This window comes from Sebastes umbrosus, chromosome 15 (genome assembly GCF_015220745.1).
Source record: "Sebastes umbrosus isolate fSebUmb1 chromosome 15, fSebUmb1.pri, whole genome shotgun sequence".
NCBI classification, from domain to species: domain Eukaryota; kingdom Metazoa; phylum Chordata; class Actinopteri; order Perciformes; family Sebastidae; genus Sebastes; species Sebastes umbrosus.
Window position 1 is genome coordinate 1339814 of NC_051283.1, and position 21354 is coordinate 1361167.

At 40.6% G+C, this 21354-nt stretch overlaps 1 protein-coding gene across 1 annotated transcript in view; it reads right to left on the minus strand.

Moving 5' to 3' along the window:
• Positions 1-21354, minus strand: part of LOC119503690 (POU domain, class 2, transcription factor 1-like) — a 111397-nt gene that overhangs the window by 35550 nt on the left and 54493 nt on the right. The window contains exons 2-3 of the mRNA XM_037795581.1: positions 5808-5873; positions 5233-5261 (exon numbers count right to left, since the gene is read on the minus strand). Coding sequence (XP_037651509.1) covers positions 5233-5261; positions 5808-5873 — 95 coding nt within the window. The remainder of the gene's footprint in view (positions 1-5232; positions 5262-5807; positions 5874-21354) is intronic.

Genomic DNA, 21354 nt, shown 5'->3' on the forward strand with positions numbered 1-21354 from the left:
ATCACATAACACTGCTACTGTATGAGGAGCTCTATCACATAACACTGCTACTGTACGGGAGGAGCTCTATCACATAACACTGCTACTGTATGAGAGGAGCTCTATCACATAACACTGCTACTGTATGAGAGGAGCTCTATCATATAACACTGCTACTGTACGGGAGGAGCTCTATCACATAACACTGCTACTGTACGAGAGGAGCTCTATCACATAACACTGCTACTGTATGAGAGGAGCTCTATCACATAACACTGCTACTGTATGAGAGGAGCTCTATCACATAACACTGCTACTGTATGAGGAGATCCATCACATAACACTGCTACTGTAGGAGAGGAGCTCTATCACATAACACTGCTACTGTACGGGAGGAGCTCTATCACATAACACTGCTACTGTATGAGGAGCTCTATCACATAACACTGCTACTGTATGAGAGGAGCTCTATCACATAACACTGCTACTGTATGAGAGGAGCTCTATCACATAACACTGCTACTGTACGGGAGGAGCTCTATCACATAACACTGCTACTGTATGAGAGGAGTTCTATCACATAACACTGCTACTGTATGAGAGGAGCTCTATCACATAACACTGCTACTGTATGAGAGGAGCTCTATCACATAACACTGCTACTGTATGAGAGGAGCTCTATCACATAACACTGCTACTGTATGAGGAGCTCTATCACATAACACTGCTACTGTATGAAAGGAGCTCTATCACATAACACTGTTACTGTATGAGGAGATCCATCACATAACACTGCTACTGTATGAGGAGCTCTATCACATAACAATGCTACTGTATGAGGAGCTCTAACACATAACAATGCTACTGTATGAGGAGCTCTATCACATAACACTGCTACTGTATGAGGAGCTTTATCACATAACACTGCTACTGTATGAGGAGCTCTATCACATAACAATGCTACTGTATGAGGAGCTCTATCACATAACACTGCTACTGTATGAGGAGCTCTATCACATAACACTGCTACTGTATGAGGAGCTCTATCACATAACACTGCTACTGTACGGGAGGAGCTCTATCACATAACACTGCTACTGTATGAGGAGCTCTATCACATAACACTGCTACTGTATGAGAGGAGCTCTATCACATAACACTGCTACTGTATGAGGAGCTCTATCACATAACACTGCTACTGTATGAGGAGCTCTATCACATAACAATGCTACTGTATGAGAGGAGCTCTATCACATAACACTGTTACTGTATGAGGAGCTCTATCACATAACACTGCTACTGTATGAGAGGAGCTCTATCACATAACACTGCTACTGTATGAGGAGCTCTATCACATAACACTGCTACTGTATGAGGAGCTCTATCACATAATACTGCTACTGTATGAGAGGAGCTCTATCACATAACACTGCTACTGTATGAGAGGAGCTCTATCACATAACACTGCTACTGTATGAGGAGCTCTATCACATAACATTGCTACTGTATGAGAGGAGCTCTATCACATAACACTGTTACTGTATGAGGAGATCCATCACATAACACTGCTACTGTATGAGGAGCTCTATCACATAACAATGCTACTGTATGAGGAGCTCTATCACATAACAATGCTACTGTATGAGGAGCTCTATCACATAACACTGCTACTGTATGAGGAGCTCTATCACATAACACTGCTACTGTATGAGGAGCTCTATCACATAACAATGCTACTGTATGAGGAGCTCTATCACATAACACTGCTACTGTATGAGGAGCTCTATCACATAACACTGCTATCGTATGAGAGGAGCTCTATCACATAACACTGCTACTGTATGAGGAGCTCTATCACATAACACTGCTACCGTATGAGAGGAGCTCTATCACATAACACTGCTACTGTATGAGGAGCTCTATCACATAACACTGCTACTGTATGAGAGGAGCTCTATCACATAACACTGTTACTGTATGAGGAGCTCTATCACATAACACTGCTACTGTATGAGAGGAGCTCTATCACATAACACTGCTACTGTATGAGAGGAGCTCTATCATATAACACTGCTACTGTATGAGAGGAGCTCTATCACATAACACTGCTACTGTATGAGGAGATCCATCACATAACACTGCTACTGTAGGAGAGGAGCTCTATCACATAACACTGCTACTGTACGGGAGGAGCTCTATCACATAACACTGCTACTGTATGAGAGGAGCTCTATCACATAACACTGCTACTGTACAGGAGGAGATCCATGACATAACACTGCTACTGTATGAGAGGAGATCTATCACATAACACTGCTACTGTATGAAAGGAGCTCTATCACATAACACTGCTACTGTATGAGGAGCTCTATCACATAACAATGCTACTGTATGAGGAGCTCTATCACATAACACTGCTACTGTACGGAGGAGATCCATCACATAACACTGCTACTGAATGAGGAGATCCATCACATAACACTGCTACTGTATGAGGAGCTCTATCACATAACACTGCTACTGAATGAGGAGATCCATCACATAACACTGCTACTGTATGAGGAGCTCTATCACATAACACTGCTACTGTATGAGGAGCTCTATCACATAACACTGCTACTGAATGAGGAGATCCATCACATAACACTGCTACTGTACGGGAGGAGCTCTATCACATAACACTGCTACTGTATGAGAAGCTCTATCACATAACACTGCTACTGTACGGGAGGAGCTCTATCACATAACACTGCTACTGTATGAGGAGCTCTATCACATAACACTGCTACTGTATGAGAGGAGCTCTATCACATAACACTGCTACTGTATGAGAGGAGCTCTATCACATAACACTGCTACTGTATGAGAGGAGCTCTATCACATAACACTGCTACTGTACGGGAGGAGCTCTATCACATAACACTGCTACTGTATGAGGAGCTCTATCACATAACACTGCTACTGTACGGGAGGAGCTCTATCACATAACACTGCTACTGTATGAGAGGAGCTCTATCACATAACACTGCTACTGTATGAGAGGAGCTCTATCACATAACACTGCTACTGTATGAGAGGAGCTCTATCATATAACACTGCTACTGTACGGGAGGAGCTCTATCACATAACACTGCTACTGTATGAGAGGAGCTCTATCACATAACACTGCTACTGTATGAGAGGAGCTCTATCACATAACACTGCTACTGTATGAGAGGAGCTCTATCACATAACACTGCTACTGTTTGAGGAGATCCATCACATAACACTGCTACTGTAGGAGAGGAGCTCTATCACATAACACTGCTACTGTACGGTAGGAGCTCTATCACATAACACTGCTACTGTATGAGGAGCTCTATCACATAACACTGCTACTGTATGAGAGGAGCTCTATCACATAACACTGCTACTGTATGAGAGGAGCTCTATCACATAACACTGCTACTGTACGGGAGGAGCTCTATCACATAACACTGCTACTGTATGAGAGGAGTTCTATCACATAACACTGCTACTGTATGAGAGGAGCTCTATCACATAACACTGCTACTGTATGAGAGGAGCTCTATCACATAACACTGCTACTGTATGAGAGGAGCTCTATCACATAACACTGCTACTGTATGAGGAGATCCATCACATAACACTGCTACTGTAGGAGAGGAGCTCTATCACATAACACTGCTACTGTATGAGGAGATCCATCACATAACACTGCTACTGTAGGAGAGGAGCTCTATCACATAACACTGCTACTGTATGAGGAGATCCATCACATAACACTGCTACTGTAGGAGAGGAGCTCTATCACATAACACTGCTACTGTATGAGAGGAGCTCTATCACATAACACTGCTACTGTACGGGAGGAGCTCTATCACATAACACTGCTACTGTATGAGAGGAGTTCTATCACATAACACTGCTACTGTATGAGAGGAGCTCTATCACATAACACTGCTACTGTATGAGAGGAGCTCTATCACATAACACTGCTACTGTATGAGAAGAGCTCTATCACATAACACTGCTACTGTATGAGGAGATCCATCACATAACACTGCTACTGTAGGAGAGGAGCTCTATCACATAACACTGCTACTGTATGAGGAGATCCATCACATAACACTGCTACTGTAGGAGAGGAGCTCTATCACATAACACTGCTACTGTATGAGGAGATCCATCACATAACACTGCTACTGTAGGAGAGGAGCTCTATCACATAACACCAATAAGGTTCTGTAGCTCATAAGAAGTTAGTAGTAGTTCATTTTAATATTGATGTTCACGATCATGTGACAGGATTTGAAGTAGGGATGCACCGATCCGACTTTTTCAGTCCCGATACAGATAGTGATACCTGGACTTTGGGTATCGGCCGATACCGAGTACCGATCTGATACCAGTGTTTAATTAATCAGCTGTATGCCTCACTGTGTGGAAGTGACTGGGATCATTCTTTATGTGTCAGGCTTGACTTAAACATTGCTTTCCAAACTTAAAACGTAAAACAAAATGCAATCAATAACTGCATAGATATAAATTTACAGAATTGTATTTTTTAATATTAAAATAATAAATCATACAACAGCAACTTGGTAAAAGAATCTTCAAAATTAAGAAGAATTACAATTCAAGTGTAAAACCTTTCAGCGCAGTGACAAATTGGTCAAAACTTAAACAGGACTTTAAATTCCAGTATATAATGTATATAGTATATAAACCTAAAGTTGAATTGAACAGATTGGCCTCACTGTCACCAATACCCGATCCAGCTATGTGAGTCAGTACCGGCCCGGTATCCCGAATTTGAAGCATATTTTTCTACCCACTAAAATCAAATCACTGATTGATTAATGAAAAGATAAGTAACATTAAATATTATTGTGATGATTTGATGCAGATAGTGTTGCTGTGGTTAATTAATTTATCTATACATTTACTGTACTGAGATCATTTACATAATAACCAATTATTCTATCTATCTGTTAGATTTGTTCTGGAGCTCAGCATCTAAGAATTTCACAACCATACACTTGTACTGTGTACGCTTGTTTATGTGACAATAAAACTGGATTTACTTTAGAGACAAAAAGCAAAGTTCATAAAACACAGTGCTACGCTTATTTTATTCACAATGACTCTTTCCAAGACTGTAGCTACTCTTCTTCTTCTTCTTTTTCTTCTTATTGTTATTATTATTATTATTATTATTGTCAGTGTTAAGAATAAAAGTAAAAAACCAACCTGGTCATCAGGGCTGTTTCTGTCAGAGTCTGAAACACAGAGGGAGCGCTTATTAGACAGAGTGTGTATATGTATACTGTGTGTGTGTGTGTGTGTGTGTGTGTGTGTGTGGGTATATGTATACTGTGTGTGTGTGTGTGTGTGTGTGTGGGTGTGTATTTATATTATGTGTGTGTGTGTGTGTGTGTATATATGTATACTATGTGTGTGTTTGTGTGTATATGTATACTATGTGTGTGTGTGTGTGTTTGTGTATATGTATATTATGTGTGTGTGTGTGTGTGTGTGTGTATATGTATACTTTGTGTGTGTGTGTGTGTGTGTGTGTGTGTATATGTATACTATGTGTGTGTGTGTGTGTGTGTGTGTGTGAGTGTTCACTGGGTTGTAGAAATTGTATAATATCAATAACTTAAAAGATGTAACGTCACGCAAAAACAGAGGAAACTGCTCAGATTAATTCCCGTTTCTCACTGAATTGAAATATGATGATTGAAAATGTGTAAATAAAACGTCATTATTATTCATATCTTGACATACTATATATAAATGTGTGTGTGTGTGCGTGTGTGTACCTGAACTGTCCCCTGGATACTCAGCCCCAGGCTTCTCCTCCTCTGCTGCTTTAGACATCCTGATATCTGCAAGAAACACATACACACACACACACACACACATCAGAGAGGGCTAAGGGAAATAATAGTGGTTCATAAGGCGATGCTACGTAGTTGGAGAAGCAGAGAGGGTTGTTGTTCAAATTCCTGGCCGACGCCGAAACACACTCTCGCTACCGTCCAGGTGCCCTTGAAACATTTGACCACCATGCGGTATGTCACGAGAGGAAGACTGGGTACACGCTGCAACACACAGACACACACACACACACACACACACACACACACACACTCTAATGCTGATAAATCAGGAGGACAGACAGACAGAAAGACAGACAGACAGACAGACAGACAGTTTCTCAGCTTTTATTGTGAAATAAAAACAAATGCTGCATCTTTTCATCCCAGTAGCAGTGAAAGCGTTACTGACTGAAAAAATTACGAATGCTGAATAAAACGCTAATAAACAAAATAATGTTATCTGTTTTTAACATAGTTAATTATTTCCTTATTTGCAATAACTCCAAGCATTTTAATAATCATAACTTGCATAATGTTTGAACTTGTCCCCTCTGGTAGGCGCTACACAACACTAACAACCAGACACAAGAACAGTTCCTTCCATCAGGCCGTTGCTCGGATGAACACTTAATCAGTCATACACCATCAATAACCCTCCAACACTAAAATATCCACTGCTGCTGTTATGGATAATGATTTGACAGTTTAAATATTTTAATATGTACATATCATCTGTCACTGTCAGTATAAATCCTACATGCTGTACGTGCAGTATGTAGACATGTATACATGTACATACTGTATATAATGCAGCCCATATGTATCCATTCACTATTTATTTCTTTGTACTATTTGTATCGTTTACAACTTGACTTGACTTGTATAGACGTTTTTTTTCTTATGTTATTGTTGGTCATTGGTGCTTTTTATATATATATTTATATACACCTATTTTTCACAGTCCTGTTTATTATTTGTCTTTATTTGTCCAGCTTTATTGTCCTTGTCCCTAGCTGCTATTTCTAATTCTGTGTAAGTACACTAAGAGAGATGGAAAAACAAAGTTCAATTCCTAACTCCTTGTATGAGCACAAATACTTGGCCAATAAAGGTGATTCTGATTACATATGAATATTTCAAATGCACATTGCATTAAGCCTATAGTTGCGCAGTAGTATATTTCATAATTTCATATTCCACTCAATTTGGTAACAAATTGAAATGGTAGGAATTCTTTTGATCCCCTTAAAAGCTAGTTTCAACAAAAAAAAGGTGCAGTTCAGAGTCAAACTACCAAATATATACATACAATGAAATATATATATATATATATATATATATATATATACAGTATATATATATGTACGTATATATATATATATATACGTACATATATATATATTTAATTTTTCAATGAGAATCGACTGACTTTCGAGTTTTAACATTTTAGTCAAGTTTAGTAATTACTGTGTGAAATGAAAAGATAAAGAAACACACACACACTCTGTCCCTGTCCTCACACTCATCTGCTGCTGGTTCTCTTTCACCATTCAGAGACACGAACAAACACTTGATAGCGTCTGAATGAGAGGTCAGTCTGTCTGAGTGTCTGGATGCTGGTGAGTCTCTGGTGAATCTCGCTATATTTGCAGGTCAAAGTTCAAACCGAGATCAATGCTGTCAGGAATAGGGAGCAAATTCTGGTGTGACTGCAACAAATAATTGCAAGCAGTAAACTATTTGTAAAAGTGTACTTATCTGGAGTATTGTTGAAGTGCATATGATATAGCTACTTTCCTGACTGTGATAACAATCTTGTTACTCCAGTATTGGTAAAATCCAAAATACATCTCCGTCGAGATAAACAAAAAAACAAATATGCTCTACTTAGTTCCTAAAAAGAAGATACCATGCAGTTTTCTACTCTGCATTTCATCCTGTTTTCCTTAAATACAACCTGCAAACAACCGAGAGAAAACCCTGATAAGCAAAAACTCACTTGACCAACAAAAGTGATGATACCATCCTCTACTGTAGCCCTTTAAATGTGAACTTTATTGACCCAGGATGTGGGACTGGGATTAAGAATCAGCTTTTCGTGGCAGACATCATGCTAACTACCCTCGCTGTACCTCCTGTTTGTGGTCACTTCTGGGACTGCAGCAGTTAATTGGTTGAGGAGGAACAACGCCAGAAGAACTGCTACCTGAGCACCAGACATTACTCAGCACTACCGCCGCCGCCATCTTGGAGAAACTCCTTCACCAACCCCCCCGCTACGCTCTTAACTTCTGTCTATCTTGTGCTTTTATGACTCATTTTCCCTCTTCAGCTCAGGACTTTTGCCAAAAACGGCTCATCTACGGCGCCGGCTCAACAAGAGCAGAGAAAACACGGTAAAAAAAAAATAAGCTGTGTGTGATTTAGTGCACACGTTCTGTCTGCATGAGGTATATGTGTCTGACAGGAGGCTGAAGCTGTGGAAATAATCAAAGTACACCTGATAAAACCACAGCTAACATCCTCTACCCTTCTCCTCTTCTTCCTCGCTGTAATTACAACTACAGCCTCTGTCCTGCTGCTTCACTGCCTCCTTTATACCCTATGGAGGACACATGCACACGCACACGCACACGCACACACACACATTCAGGAAAAGACACATTTTGTGTATGATATAGGAAATGTGAGACGGGGAAAAAATAAATACTTGAAAACAAAAGAAGAAGAAGGGCTTACTGCAAATTATATATAAGCTTGGTGTGTGTGTGTGTGTGTGTGTGTGTGTGTGTGTGTGTGTGTGTGTGTGTGTGGTAATCTTATCATCAGGGTCACAGACAAGTTCAAGGAGTGATGAGAGGAGGTGGAAAGGAAGGATGGAGCAGGATAAAGGTGTAGGAGAAAGAGAGACAAAGAGGAAAGAGATGGAGCAGCGGAAGGACGGAAAACATTTAGAATCAGAGGAAAAAAAGGGAAAGATTATATTTTAGAAAAAATTAAAATGAAAGAAAAAAGACGAGAGAAGAAAATATTTGTGCACTGAAGATGAGATGCAAACTTTATCACATACTTCTCTTTTTCTCTCTTTTCAGTTTATTGACTTCATTCTTTTTTCTTCTCTATAATAATACCGGGAGTGTCGTAGAAGTTAACGCGATAATAACGCCACTAATTTCTTTAATGCAACTTGACATTTTTAGGTTGTAGTGGGCTCAGTTTTAAAGTTAGAGTGAAGATATCATATGAAACTAAAAAACCTAATGAATCCATCCATACCAACCAGGTCATACTAGCTTGTCGTGAAGAAAGTTAAATAACGCTCCAAAGTTGGGCTAAGGAAAGGGTCAAACTGTAATGTCCATTTTCAAAGGGGTCCCTTGACCTCTGACCTCCAGATCAGTGAATATAAATGGGTTCTATGGGTACCCACGAGTCTCCCCTTTACAGACATGCCCACTTTATGATAATCACATGCAGTTTGGGGCAAGTCATAGTCAAGTCAGCACACTGACACACTGACAGCTGTTGTTTCCTGTTGGGCTGCAGTTTGCCATGTTCTGATTGGAGCATATTGTTTTATGCTAGATGCAGTACCTGTGAGGGTTTCTGGACAATATCTGTCATTGTTTTGTGTTGTTAATTGATTTCCAATAATAAATATATACAACAGATAAAAAATGTGTGATTAATGTGCAATAAATTGATGATTAACTATTTTAATTGATTTACAGCCCTAAATAATACACATGAATGTTGAGCTTGGTTGTAATTCCTCACCAATATTAGCTATTAAAACAAGGGCATAATTGTTCTTTGTTCAGTATGAGTAGAAAGTAGCTGATGGCAGCTTGTGACATATTTATTCATTCATTTGATTTGTCTTATACGTCAGAAGCCTCCATCAATAAACTAAATGGAAATAATTGTTTGTAAGTCTGAGATAAAAAATGCATGAATCAAAATCCACCCGCATTATTAGAATGAAAAGGGAAATCCATTTCTCTTTAAGGCCTGAGTAAACCCTAAGTTAGTGGAGGGCTGCAGTTACGTAACACAGCCAGATGGTGGCAGCACCCTCCTGGAAATGCTGAGCCACAACTATGAGTGTGTGTGTGTGTGTGTTTTACTCAGCACCTTACACAGTAACAAGTCATCTGAATCCTTTAAGTAAAATAACTGGGTGGTGGAGGGTGTGAAAGGCTGCAGTCACAGGTACGTTGAGACATAAATAAACTAAACTAAAACTGTAATCAGATTCTCTAGACACTAATCTCTCAGATGGAAAGATGATTCGAAATACAGAAACATTTTAAATAGGCATTTTATGCTGTACCAGGTCCTCCTCGGTTACAAACACAATTCACTTCTGTGACCTCCAGCATCAAATCATCTTCTTTATTAGGTCATTAGTTGTCGGCATCAAATAACCAAAAAAACACATCGAACCCTATGTTTTAAAAATATTCAGTTATTAACTTTTCTTCATATTGAATTAACTAAGCTGTATTTTACACACACAGATGTACTGTATTTACAGTTCTACTAACCTCATATATGAGTGTCTGTGGCAACATTCAGCTAAAATAGTGAGTAATAAGGAAAATGGTCTACTGTATTATTACTACTACACCAACATTAGATCTACTACTATACTACTACTACACCAACATTAGATCTACTACTATACTACTACTACACCAACATTAGATCTACTACTATACTAATACTACACCAACATTAGATCTACTACTATACTACTACTACACCAACATTAGATCTACTACTATACTAATACTACACCAACATTAGATCTACTACTATACTACTACTACTACACCAACATTAGATCTACTACTATACTAATACTACACCAACATTAGATCTACTACTATACTACTACTACACCAACATTAGATCTACTACTATACTAATACTACACCAATATTAGATCTACTACTATACTACTACTACACCAACATTAGATCTACTACTATACTAATACTACACCAATATTAGATCTACTACTATACCACTACTACACCAACATTAGATCTACTACTATACTACTACTACTACTACACCAACATTAGATCTACTACTATACTAATACTACACCAACATTAGATCTACTACTATACTACTACTACACCAACATTAGATCTACTACTACACCAACATTAGATCTACTACTATACTACTACTACACCAATATTAGATCTACTACTATACTAATACTACACCAACATTAGATGTACTACTATACTAATACTACACCAACATTAGATGTACTACTGCAGCTTCTACTACAGGTACTGATAGAACCAATGCCAGCTATTATAAAAACTACCACTGGCAAATAAAAACCTTTCCACTATTTACTATGATGTTGGATCCATTTCATCCAGACATGGGGTTAAATGTAACACGCACACACACGCACGTACACACGCACACACGCACAAACACACACACACACACACACACACACACACACACACACGTTATTATTGCCGACTCCTTTATCCTCTCAGCATATGAAGGGAGGGATCCCATAAAATCATTTTATCATCCCCCCCCTCCCTCCATCATAACGCCTCAACTGCCCCTAACCCCTCTGGCCATGGGGCCTTTCAACCCCCACACCCCTTCCACCTCAACCACCTCATACAGTATATGCTAACAAATCAAACACAACAAACCCCCAAATGTCACAGATGTCCAGTACATATGAAGTTAGATTTTCTCTGAACCAAACTATTTTTTTTCCTATAAAAGTGTGTTTGCCCACAATTCTTTGATTTTAACAATTTATCTATTTTTATTTCAGTGTCAAATTTCTTTCCAAGTTCCAGTGACCACCGTCCTAACCGCTCCTCCACCCCGGGGCAGGTTGACAGCCGCAGCCGCTTGCATGGAGATCCCCCCCCCCCCACCCACCCTCACTACTCTACTCATCCTATCAGTGCTAATAGCGTAGAGTGAGAGAGGGAGAGAGAGAGAGAAGGAGAGAGGGAGAAAGGGAGAGAGGGCAGATGATGTATTTGTCTTCTGCGGTTGGCCAGCCTGCGTGTGTGTGTGTGTGTGTGTGTGTGTGTGTTAGAGGGGGAAAGAAGGGGTGTAGGGTCACTGTCAGGGAATTAGAAAAGGGAGAGAGAGAGACGGGGAGGCATGGGGGGGTAGGATGGCTGGAGGGGTCCTAAACTCACCCCCTTCCCTCCCCCTTTTTGCCCACCCACCCCGCCTCGGTCACGCCTGTCAGGGGCCAGTGACAGACGGCGCGTGGGTTTCTGTGTGTGTGTGTGTGTTTGAGGGGAGGGTGTTAGTGTGTGTGTGTGTGGGGGGGTTGCCTGGCGCTGTTTGGCGTGTGGATGTCAGAGGTCAGGCACATGGTCTCGGCCACCTCGCGCCTCGCAGTGACACACACACACACACACACACACAAGCTGCCTTTCCCACCTGTCTCCTGTCACATTCACTACCAAACAAACACACACACGCGCAGCGTCAACGAGTAAATCTGCAGCTGCTTTAATGAGGAGATATTTCAAATCAGCCATGAAACTGAAACAAGAAACTAAACTAAAAGCAGTAAAAGCTGCAGTGAGATATTTATAGTCTCACACAAAGTTACACTGTAAAAAGGGAAACTGCTCTTTTTTAACTTTGATCAGTTAGTTTCTAATATACTACTGTAATATGTTTTAAGCCTGCAACTAACAATTATTTGTATTGTTGGTTATTTTCTCGATTAATCGTTTAGCTTATAAAATATTTAAAAAATGTGGGGGAAAAAATGCTTTTTTTAAATTTCTCCAAGCCAACAGTCCAAAACCTAAATATATTCAATTTACTGTCATATAAGGCAAAGAAAAGCACCGAGTCCTCACATTTGAGAAACTGGAATCAGAAAATATTTGGCATATTTGCTTGAAAAATGACAAACAATTGAAATAATCGTTGCAGCTCTAATTCTGTTAGATATTACGCAGTAAAGAGGAACTGGAAAGACTGAAGAGTCATTTGAATCTGCGTGTTGAACATTATAAGTCATTATGTAGCAAAAAAGCTCTCAGTTCAACAATTATTTAAGGGTGAATGATTATGATTTGAATTACTATGAAGCTTCAACAACAACTACCTTTAGTCAAACAACCGTGTTGTGTCACAACAGTGTTAAAATACAAATCAAAAGAGCTATCAGTTCTCAACTCTTAAACAACACTTTGTTCTTCCGTGTTAAGACCTCTGAGTGCCTTAAAAGTTACTCCAACTTAATTCTTATAAAGTCACAGATGAAACTAGAATGGCACTCGGAGCGCGCAGACCTTCGACAACTCATGTCTTTAAAGACGGATCACAGCTCCCAACTGGCGGTACCGTGAGGCGGTCAGCTTATTATTAACACGGTGTGTTTCCGTGTAACGTATCGGTGGATGCCTCTCTCATTCAGCAGCCTTGTTGTGTCTCCAGAATGTTACACTACGTTGTCTCTCGTTCTTTCTTACCGCGGACGGCCAGCAGCTCCACACATCCACACACGTGTCTCTCTGCTCAAAGAAGGAGGCGGGGTCACGCGTCATCAACGTGTCATCAGCTACACTGCGCATGTGTTATACCCTGTGGTCTTAATGCTCAGGCTGATCGGAATCAATCCAAAAATTCCTGAATCTGGATCATGATCCGGATCGCCACCAAAATCTAATGGATTGTTCTCTGTGCTACACTCCACCCTCCAAAAGATTTCATTCAAATCCATCAAGAACTTTTGGAGTAATCCTGCTAATAGACAGACAGACAAACAAACAAACAAACAAACCAACCAACGCGGGTGAAAACATAACCTCCTTCCTCCTTCCTAGGCCTTCGGCCTTGGCGGAGGTAATAAAATATTTGCAAAAACTAAAAAAAAAAAAAAAAAAGACGTTGGACCTAACTGACCCAAAATTGAGGAAACAGTTGTGAATGAAGCATCTTTTAAAAGTTTCACATTTGCATCTCTTTTTCTGCCCCATTTGATTCAACACAACACATGTGAGAAGAGGACAGTGTGTATTATGTCTCATTTTAATGACCATCACACCAGCTGAAAACAAAGAACAGAGCTGTGGATCTGTGCTGCATCTAATGAGAATCTATTCTGCTTTGGATGAGAAGAGAAGATGCTGCATATATAAGGTCGACTGTAGCGGCATTAAGTCATCCACGTTGAATCCATAAGCAGAGAAATTATACTTCCAAATGATGTCACCCTACTGCGTATACTTTATTTCATATTCTCTACTGTAGGTTTACACAGCTGTAGTTACTGTTAACAGGGTTCACAAAGTGTTGGGTATTTATGTGGTTGAAGAGCATATTTTGCCTCAAATATATGTTTTATACTACAAAAGAAGAGATGAAAATATGTTTTCTTTTTGATATTGACACTAGGACTGGGCGACACGTAGAAAATCAAATATCACAATATTTTTTTACCAAATACCTTGATATTGATATTTACACAATGAGATTTTTGATAAATAATCATCAGTAATGTGGATATAATGACTAAGTAAAAGACAAATTGACAAATAACAGAAAAGCTAGAAGAGTCTGCTAAGTTCAGAAAATGACATAACTTTACTGTAAAACCAGGAAAAGACAACACTTATGCCATATTACCATATCCAAAATCTAAGACGATATCCAGTCTCATATCACGATATCGATAAAATACCGATATATTGTCCCGCCCTAATCGACACACAACATGATGTGACCCTTGTGAACATGTTCACACAGTTAAACTCTGATAATAAGACAATTGTTCCTGATTTCTCTAAAGGGAAGTGAATACTGGGTGTTTAGTGCTGCAGTCTGTGCTCCTGCCTTCACCCCTCTACTGAAGAATGATCCGCTCTCTGTCCGGCCCGGGTTTAATAAGTCCTCGCAGCAGCAGAGAAACACACTACTGGAATGCATGCAGTCACTTTCCAATACAAACCAAGATTTGTTTTAGATTATTGGTGAGCATATTTGGCTATTTGACACTAAAACAGTAGAAAACAGGAAGGACTGATAGTGATAGTGCAAACAGGTAGCCAGTTATTCCAGCATGCTAGCTGACTTGGTTGAGATCCACCTTCACGTTTCCTATTAGCATCCCTCCTCCTTCACTTTGTCCCTCACCTCCTACCTCTCTTTGTCCTCCACTTGGCCCACTCTTGATTTATTCTGATCTCTCTCTCATTTCCTCTCTTCCTCTTCTCCCTCAGCTATAATACGACCATCTCGCTTGAACTTCTCTCTAACCTCCCCCTCCTTCCATCTCTACCTGTTTTCCTTCCCTTAATTCCTCCACCTCTACAACATCCCATCTCTCTCACATCCTCACCTTCTATAGTTTGTTTTTATTATTCATACTAGGGCTGTCCATTGATAAAAATATTCAATCGCAATTAATCTCATGATTGTACATAGTTAATAACCAGTAATCGCAAATTAATCGCATATTTTGTAACCTTAAAGGGAGATTTGTCAAGTATTTAATCCTCTTATCAACATGGGAGTGGGCAGATATGCTGCTTTATGCAAATGTATGTATATATTTATTATTGGAAATCAATGAACAACACAAAACAATGACAGATATTGATCCAGAAACCCTCACAGGTACTGCATTTAGTATAAAACAATATGATCAAATCATAACATGGCAAACTGCAGCCCAACAGGCAACAACAGCTGTCAGTGTGTCAGTGTGCTGACTTGATTATGACTTGCCCCAAACTGCATGTGATTATCATAAAGTGGGCATGTCAGTAAAGGGGAGACTCGTGGGTACCCATAGAACCCATTTACATTCACTGATCTGGAGGTCAGAGGTCAAGGGACCCCTTTGAACATGGACATGACAGTTTTTCCTCGCCAAAATTTAACACAAGTTTGGAGTAAGTATAATTAGTTGAGAAATACACAAAAAATAGATATGTTACTTATGTGAATATACCTCATATTTATATATGTGAATCAACTCCATGGGCATTGCTTGTAATGTGTGATTGGTTGACAAAATCATTAGTTATCTTCTTACACTTCAAAATACAAGAAAGTGAAGAGCTGCTTTTGAAAATGACTTTTTTAAGGGTACATTTCCCTCGTTAGTCACAGATATTGTGACATATTGTAGTTGACTGTACTGCAAAAATATCACATATCTGGAGGTCAGAGGTCAAGGGACCCCTCTGAAAATAGCCATGACATTTTACCTCAGCAAAATTTTCCGTAAGTCTGGAGCGTTATTTAACCTCCTTCACGACAAGCTAGTATGACATGGCTGGTACCAGGTGGGTTTTCTAGTTTCATATGATATAACAGCATCTTCTCTCTCCAGCTTTAAAACTGAGCCCGCTACAACCTGAATATCGCAAGGTGCATTGATGCGTTAAAGAAAATGGTGGTGTTAAAAAAAATGTGCGTTAACGCGTTATCGTGTCAACTTTGACAGCCCTAATTCATACATTTTGGATTTTGTACAAACGTGTTCTGAGCTGCTCTGGAAACAGATGAACACATTGGTGCAGATAATTCTCATTAGGTGGACCAAGAGAACGAGTTGGCCTTTGGCAGACTTAAGGGTCAGCAGACTGGTAACTAGCTCACCTTGACACTTGTTGTGGCTACACTACAGTGAGAGCAAACCTCTGCCGGGTCTCATGAAATAATGACTCCTTATAATGCAAATAACTGTGTACAAAAAGAGAAAGAAAAGAGAAAGGAGTTATTTATGCAATATTCAGTGTATACTGCGTTGATATGGAATTTGTGTTAAAGCTACAGCCTAAATTAAACTGATAATCTTCACATCACTCTTTTCCCACAATTTCAATTTCACAAATGTCTGTATTCTGTATTCTTATTTCAAGTTATTTTTCAGACTTTGAGTCTGCTTCCTGACGTTAGCTGCTTCCTGTCTTACCAACAGGCTTTTTCCACTGCTTCAGTCTGATGTTACTGCCATTAAGCTCCAACGTCCAACAAAAACACATGATCTTAAAACTCTAATTTGACTCCCTCTTTCCCTGTGTCTTCATCCCTTCATCCCGTTTCCATCTCTTCCTCTCTCCGTCTCCACCTTCCTCCCCCTCTCCTTCAGCAGTGGTCAGCCGCAGCGGTCATGGCACCGCTGGACAGCGCTCTGCTAGCACAGGACACACAGACTCGTTGCCAGGCAACAGCAATGAAAGATCACTGTGTGTGTGTGTGTGTGTGTGTGTACGCGTGTCCACATGTGTGCACAAGTGTATGTGTGTGTGTGTGCTTGTCTGCTCCTCACATGTTTGTGTGTGTACCTGTGAGAGTGTTAATCATTAAGAATAAACATGTTTCCCTGCCTGTAGCTCAGGTTTCAGCAGGAGGCAAACAAAGTGCTGCATGCTAATGTGTCTCCACTCATGTTTACACTTTAACAACAATATAATAATCATATTACGGGCCATATTCACATCACAGTCGTCTTATATGAAAAAAGGTGAAATCAGCATTAAGTTTGATTCACCACACATTTCAGGGTTTTACAGCTGGCAAAGCTACAATATTAACATGAATAAGGAAATTTCACTTTCAATAGTTTGCCAAGAATATGGTTCATGGTTACACTTTCATATCAATACATAAGAACAAATATTTTCAGTGTTCCCTACAGAAATATCAACCACTTCCGGTTTTAAAAAGGCATAATATCTTCAGGACCTGTATGAACAAAACACACACAAAAATGAGGGCTGTCAAGATTAACACGATAATAACGCATTTTAATTTGCTTTAACGCTACTAATTTATTTAACACATTAATGCAATCATATGAAACTAGAAAACCTGATGAATCCATCGGTACCAACCATGTCATACCAGCTTGTCGAGGAGGAGGTTAAATAACGCTCCAAACTTCATTTGCTAATTGTGTTTCATGGCCATTTTCAAAGGGCCCCCTTGACCTTAAGATATGTGAATGAAAATAGGTTCTACGGGTACCCACAAGTCTCCCCTCCCAGCTGCAGTTTGCCATGTTATGATTGGAGCATATTGTTTTATGCTAAATACAGTACCTGTGAGGGTTTCTGGACAATATCTGTTATTGATTTGTGTTGTTAATTGATTTCCAATAATAAATATATACAAACATTTGCATAAAGCAGCATATTTGTCCACTCCCGTGTTGATAAGAGTATTAAATACTTGACAAATCTTCCTTTAAGGTACATTTAGAACAGATAAAAAATGTGCAATTAATAGCAATTAAATATTTTAAATATCGATTGACAGCCCTAAAAAAAAAGTATTATTTCAGTACGTCTCACACAGACTTTCCTAACGCTGATCTGTAAGGTAATACTTGAGTCCTTCCGTTTTATGAGTGACTTGCTTCATGCATCTGTATACTGAGGAACCTGCAGTGTAACCGCTTCTCCTGAGTGAATGAGTAACGTTGTGAGTAAATGTTGTTTGTATGAGTTTATGCACAACTGTAGCGTGTATGTGTGAGTCAGAGACAGAGAGTGATTACATGAGTGTGTGTGTGTGTGTGCGGCTGTATGCATGTGTGTTCACGAGCATATGAACGTGCACGGGGGCGAGCGCTTTCCGAATATGTCTCCAGAGTGTTTATTATATCCGATACAGTACCTCTTTCTCGCACCACATATTTCTGTGCCGATCGATTCTTCTGACTCCCGACAAGACAATAATCGCACCGCACTCCCTCTCTCCTTCTCTCCACCATTATTACTGCCCTCCCCGAGGAGCGAAACGCAGGGATGGAGGGATGGAAACAGAGAAATAAAGGAAGGGAGCGCAAGGGGGAAGGAGGAAATGGCCACTGTGTGTTACTTCCCTTTTCCAGGATCTCTGCGCTGGGGGGCATAAAGATGGAGGGAGAGAATGAGTGGCCGAGGGAGGAAGAGGGGGAGGTGGAAACACATGATCAAGAAAGATGAAGACAACGAGCAGATGCTGGAAATTTAGGGGATTTTAGGGGGATAATGGTGGAGGCTGGGAGACATGACAGAGATGGTTTCAAAGAGAGGAAACAAGGGGAGCAAAGAGACAGAAAATGGCAGGGGGAGTGATGGAGAGAACGAAGGAAGGATGGTGATGGGACAGTGGGGAAGACACATGAGAGGAGGGAGGAAAAACAAATGAGGAAAGAAGATGAAAACATACACTAGCAAATGACAAACAGGCAACAACAAAAAAATGTAGGAATCTGGGGATAATGGCTGAAGGTGGAAAAAAATAACGAGGTGTGCTGAAAAAGAGAATTAGAGGGAAAAAATACCCCCAAAAAAGAAAAGCAAGGGCGGATAGGAAGAGCAGTGAATGGATGAGGAGAGGGATGCTGGGACAGTTAGTGAGGAACAGAGCAGAGGAAGGAAGTTAATGAGCAAAGATGGAGAAAAGGACTCATTTAGAACATGTGTGATAACGGCAATGAGAAAATAAAAACAGAAAGTGGACAAAAAGAGATGAAATGGACGGAGCACAGTGAACTGCAGTGTGACAGAGCGTCCTTGCAGGAAATAGCAGGAAGGAAAAAGATAGTGACAATTGGACTAACAAAGACACACAGCCTCACCTTGATGGTGTGTGTGAGTGATTGGATGAGGAGGGAGGGGGCAGATTGTGTGCAACAGAGTCAATGACAAAATGAACAGACAGGGTGGACAGAAAGATGACCGAAAAATGAGACGAGACGGGTTCAAAACAGAGAAGAAAGAAAAAGGTCAGATAAAAGCCTCCGAGACCTGGAATCCAAGTTTCATGTCCCAAATAACGTGGACGTATCATCAATGTTGCCGCAGAACAGAAAAAAAAGACTCTTGAGGAAAATCATAAGAATAATTCCTCCTAAAATCAAACTTCGATTTGAAAACACTCTGTGATGATGAAAATGTTTTATTCCTGTGAACATTATTTCTGTCTCAAAACATGCACACATTTTCTTAGTGAATTTGCAAAAAAAAAACTGAAACAAAATCTGCTTAAAATGACAATAGAAATAAAAACAGGATCACATAGCGACAAAGACGGGTTGAAGACTGCTTTTCATTCTTATTTTGAGTTCAGATGCTTCAGTACTAAATCCTCCTTTTCAGCTTGACCACCACATTTATTCAACGGGGGCTGAAAGGATCTCATAAGTCCAGAGAAGGCAGAATTTTCTCTACCCGTAGAAGATCATATTATCCTTCAATTTGGAGTTATGAGGTTGTCATGTGACTGCGGGGATATTTATGTTCAGACTGTTTGGATTCGGGGTGAAAATCCCAGTAGTGTGTGTGTGAAAAAGCCCCCAGTCTAAAATCAACCTTTTTTCTTTCTGTTTTTCTGACGACTCTGATTCGGATTCAGGATCTGATCTGAGGTTCGATCGCTTACGCAGCGCTACAAGTGCAAACAAATGAATGAATGAATGGCTGAATGAGGTGTGTTGGAACTAGCCCGCCGTCCTCTCCTCCAGCCACGGATCCCGGTGATCTATGGTGCGTGCTGCGAGCCGTTAGACGGTTAGGTTTACAGGTTTATCGATTGGACCCGACTTAAATTGGCTCCCAATTAAACAGAGCGCTTATTTGACCTCTTTACCCCTTCCTGTCCTCTCCTTTCCTGTCCCGTTAAATACCCCCCCTCACCTCCATCTCCTCCTTATTCTCCCCACCTCCCTCGCACCGAGCTCCTCTCCATCGACACATCCATCTCTCGCTCAGTGTAATACCTCTACTCCCTTCCCCCCTTCGTCTACGGCCGTCACCCCATCCCCATTTTCTGTTACCAGCTCCTACCCCCCTCTATTTAAACCCCACTCTCTCTCCATCACCGCACAGCGCTGCCTTCGTTTCCCCTCGCCGTCCGTACCCCACCTTTCCCCAGATCTGATCTTTGCTCTGTTTCTCTCTTACACTTTCTCTCAGTCGATCCATCAATCTCTCCTTAAATAACAACGATGAATTATTAAGTGTATTTATTCAAACACCATTAATTATAAAATACAGGCAGCGTGTCAGTCTATTCGCTTTGGCTGAGGCCGATGTCAACAGGATGGGGAGGGAGAAGAAGAAGAAGAAGAAGAAGAAAAAGAAGAAGAGGTTGGAGGTATAGGAAAGGTGGAGGGTGAGGTGGTTAGGTTTGGAAATGGGGGAGAGAAAAAGAAGAAGAGGGAGATGAAAAGATGAGGGAGGGGGGGGGGGTTAGGAAATTGGTGTGGCTAGCGGAACAGCTCCCCTCCCTCCCCACCTCCCCATCCCTCGCTCCCTCCTCAGCCTCCCTCCCTCCCTTCCCCGCTCTGCTTTGTATTCTGCGGAGATGACAGGGGGAAAGCTTTATTGCTCTGAGTTTGTATCGATCGGGGCCCCGCAGAGGGGGTAGCCAGACCCGCGCACACTGGAGGCCCTTTCGCAGAGGCCGCTGACTCCTGCCTACAGCTCCCGCCTCACCCCGCCCGCCCCACCTC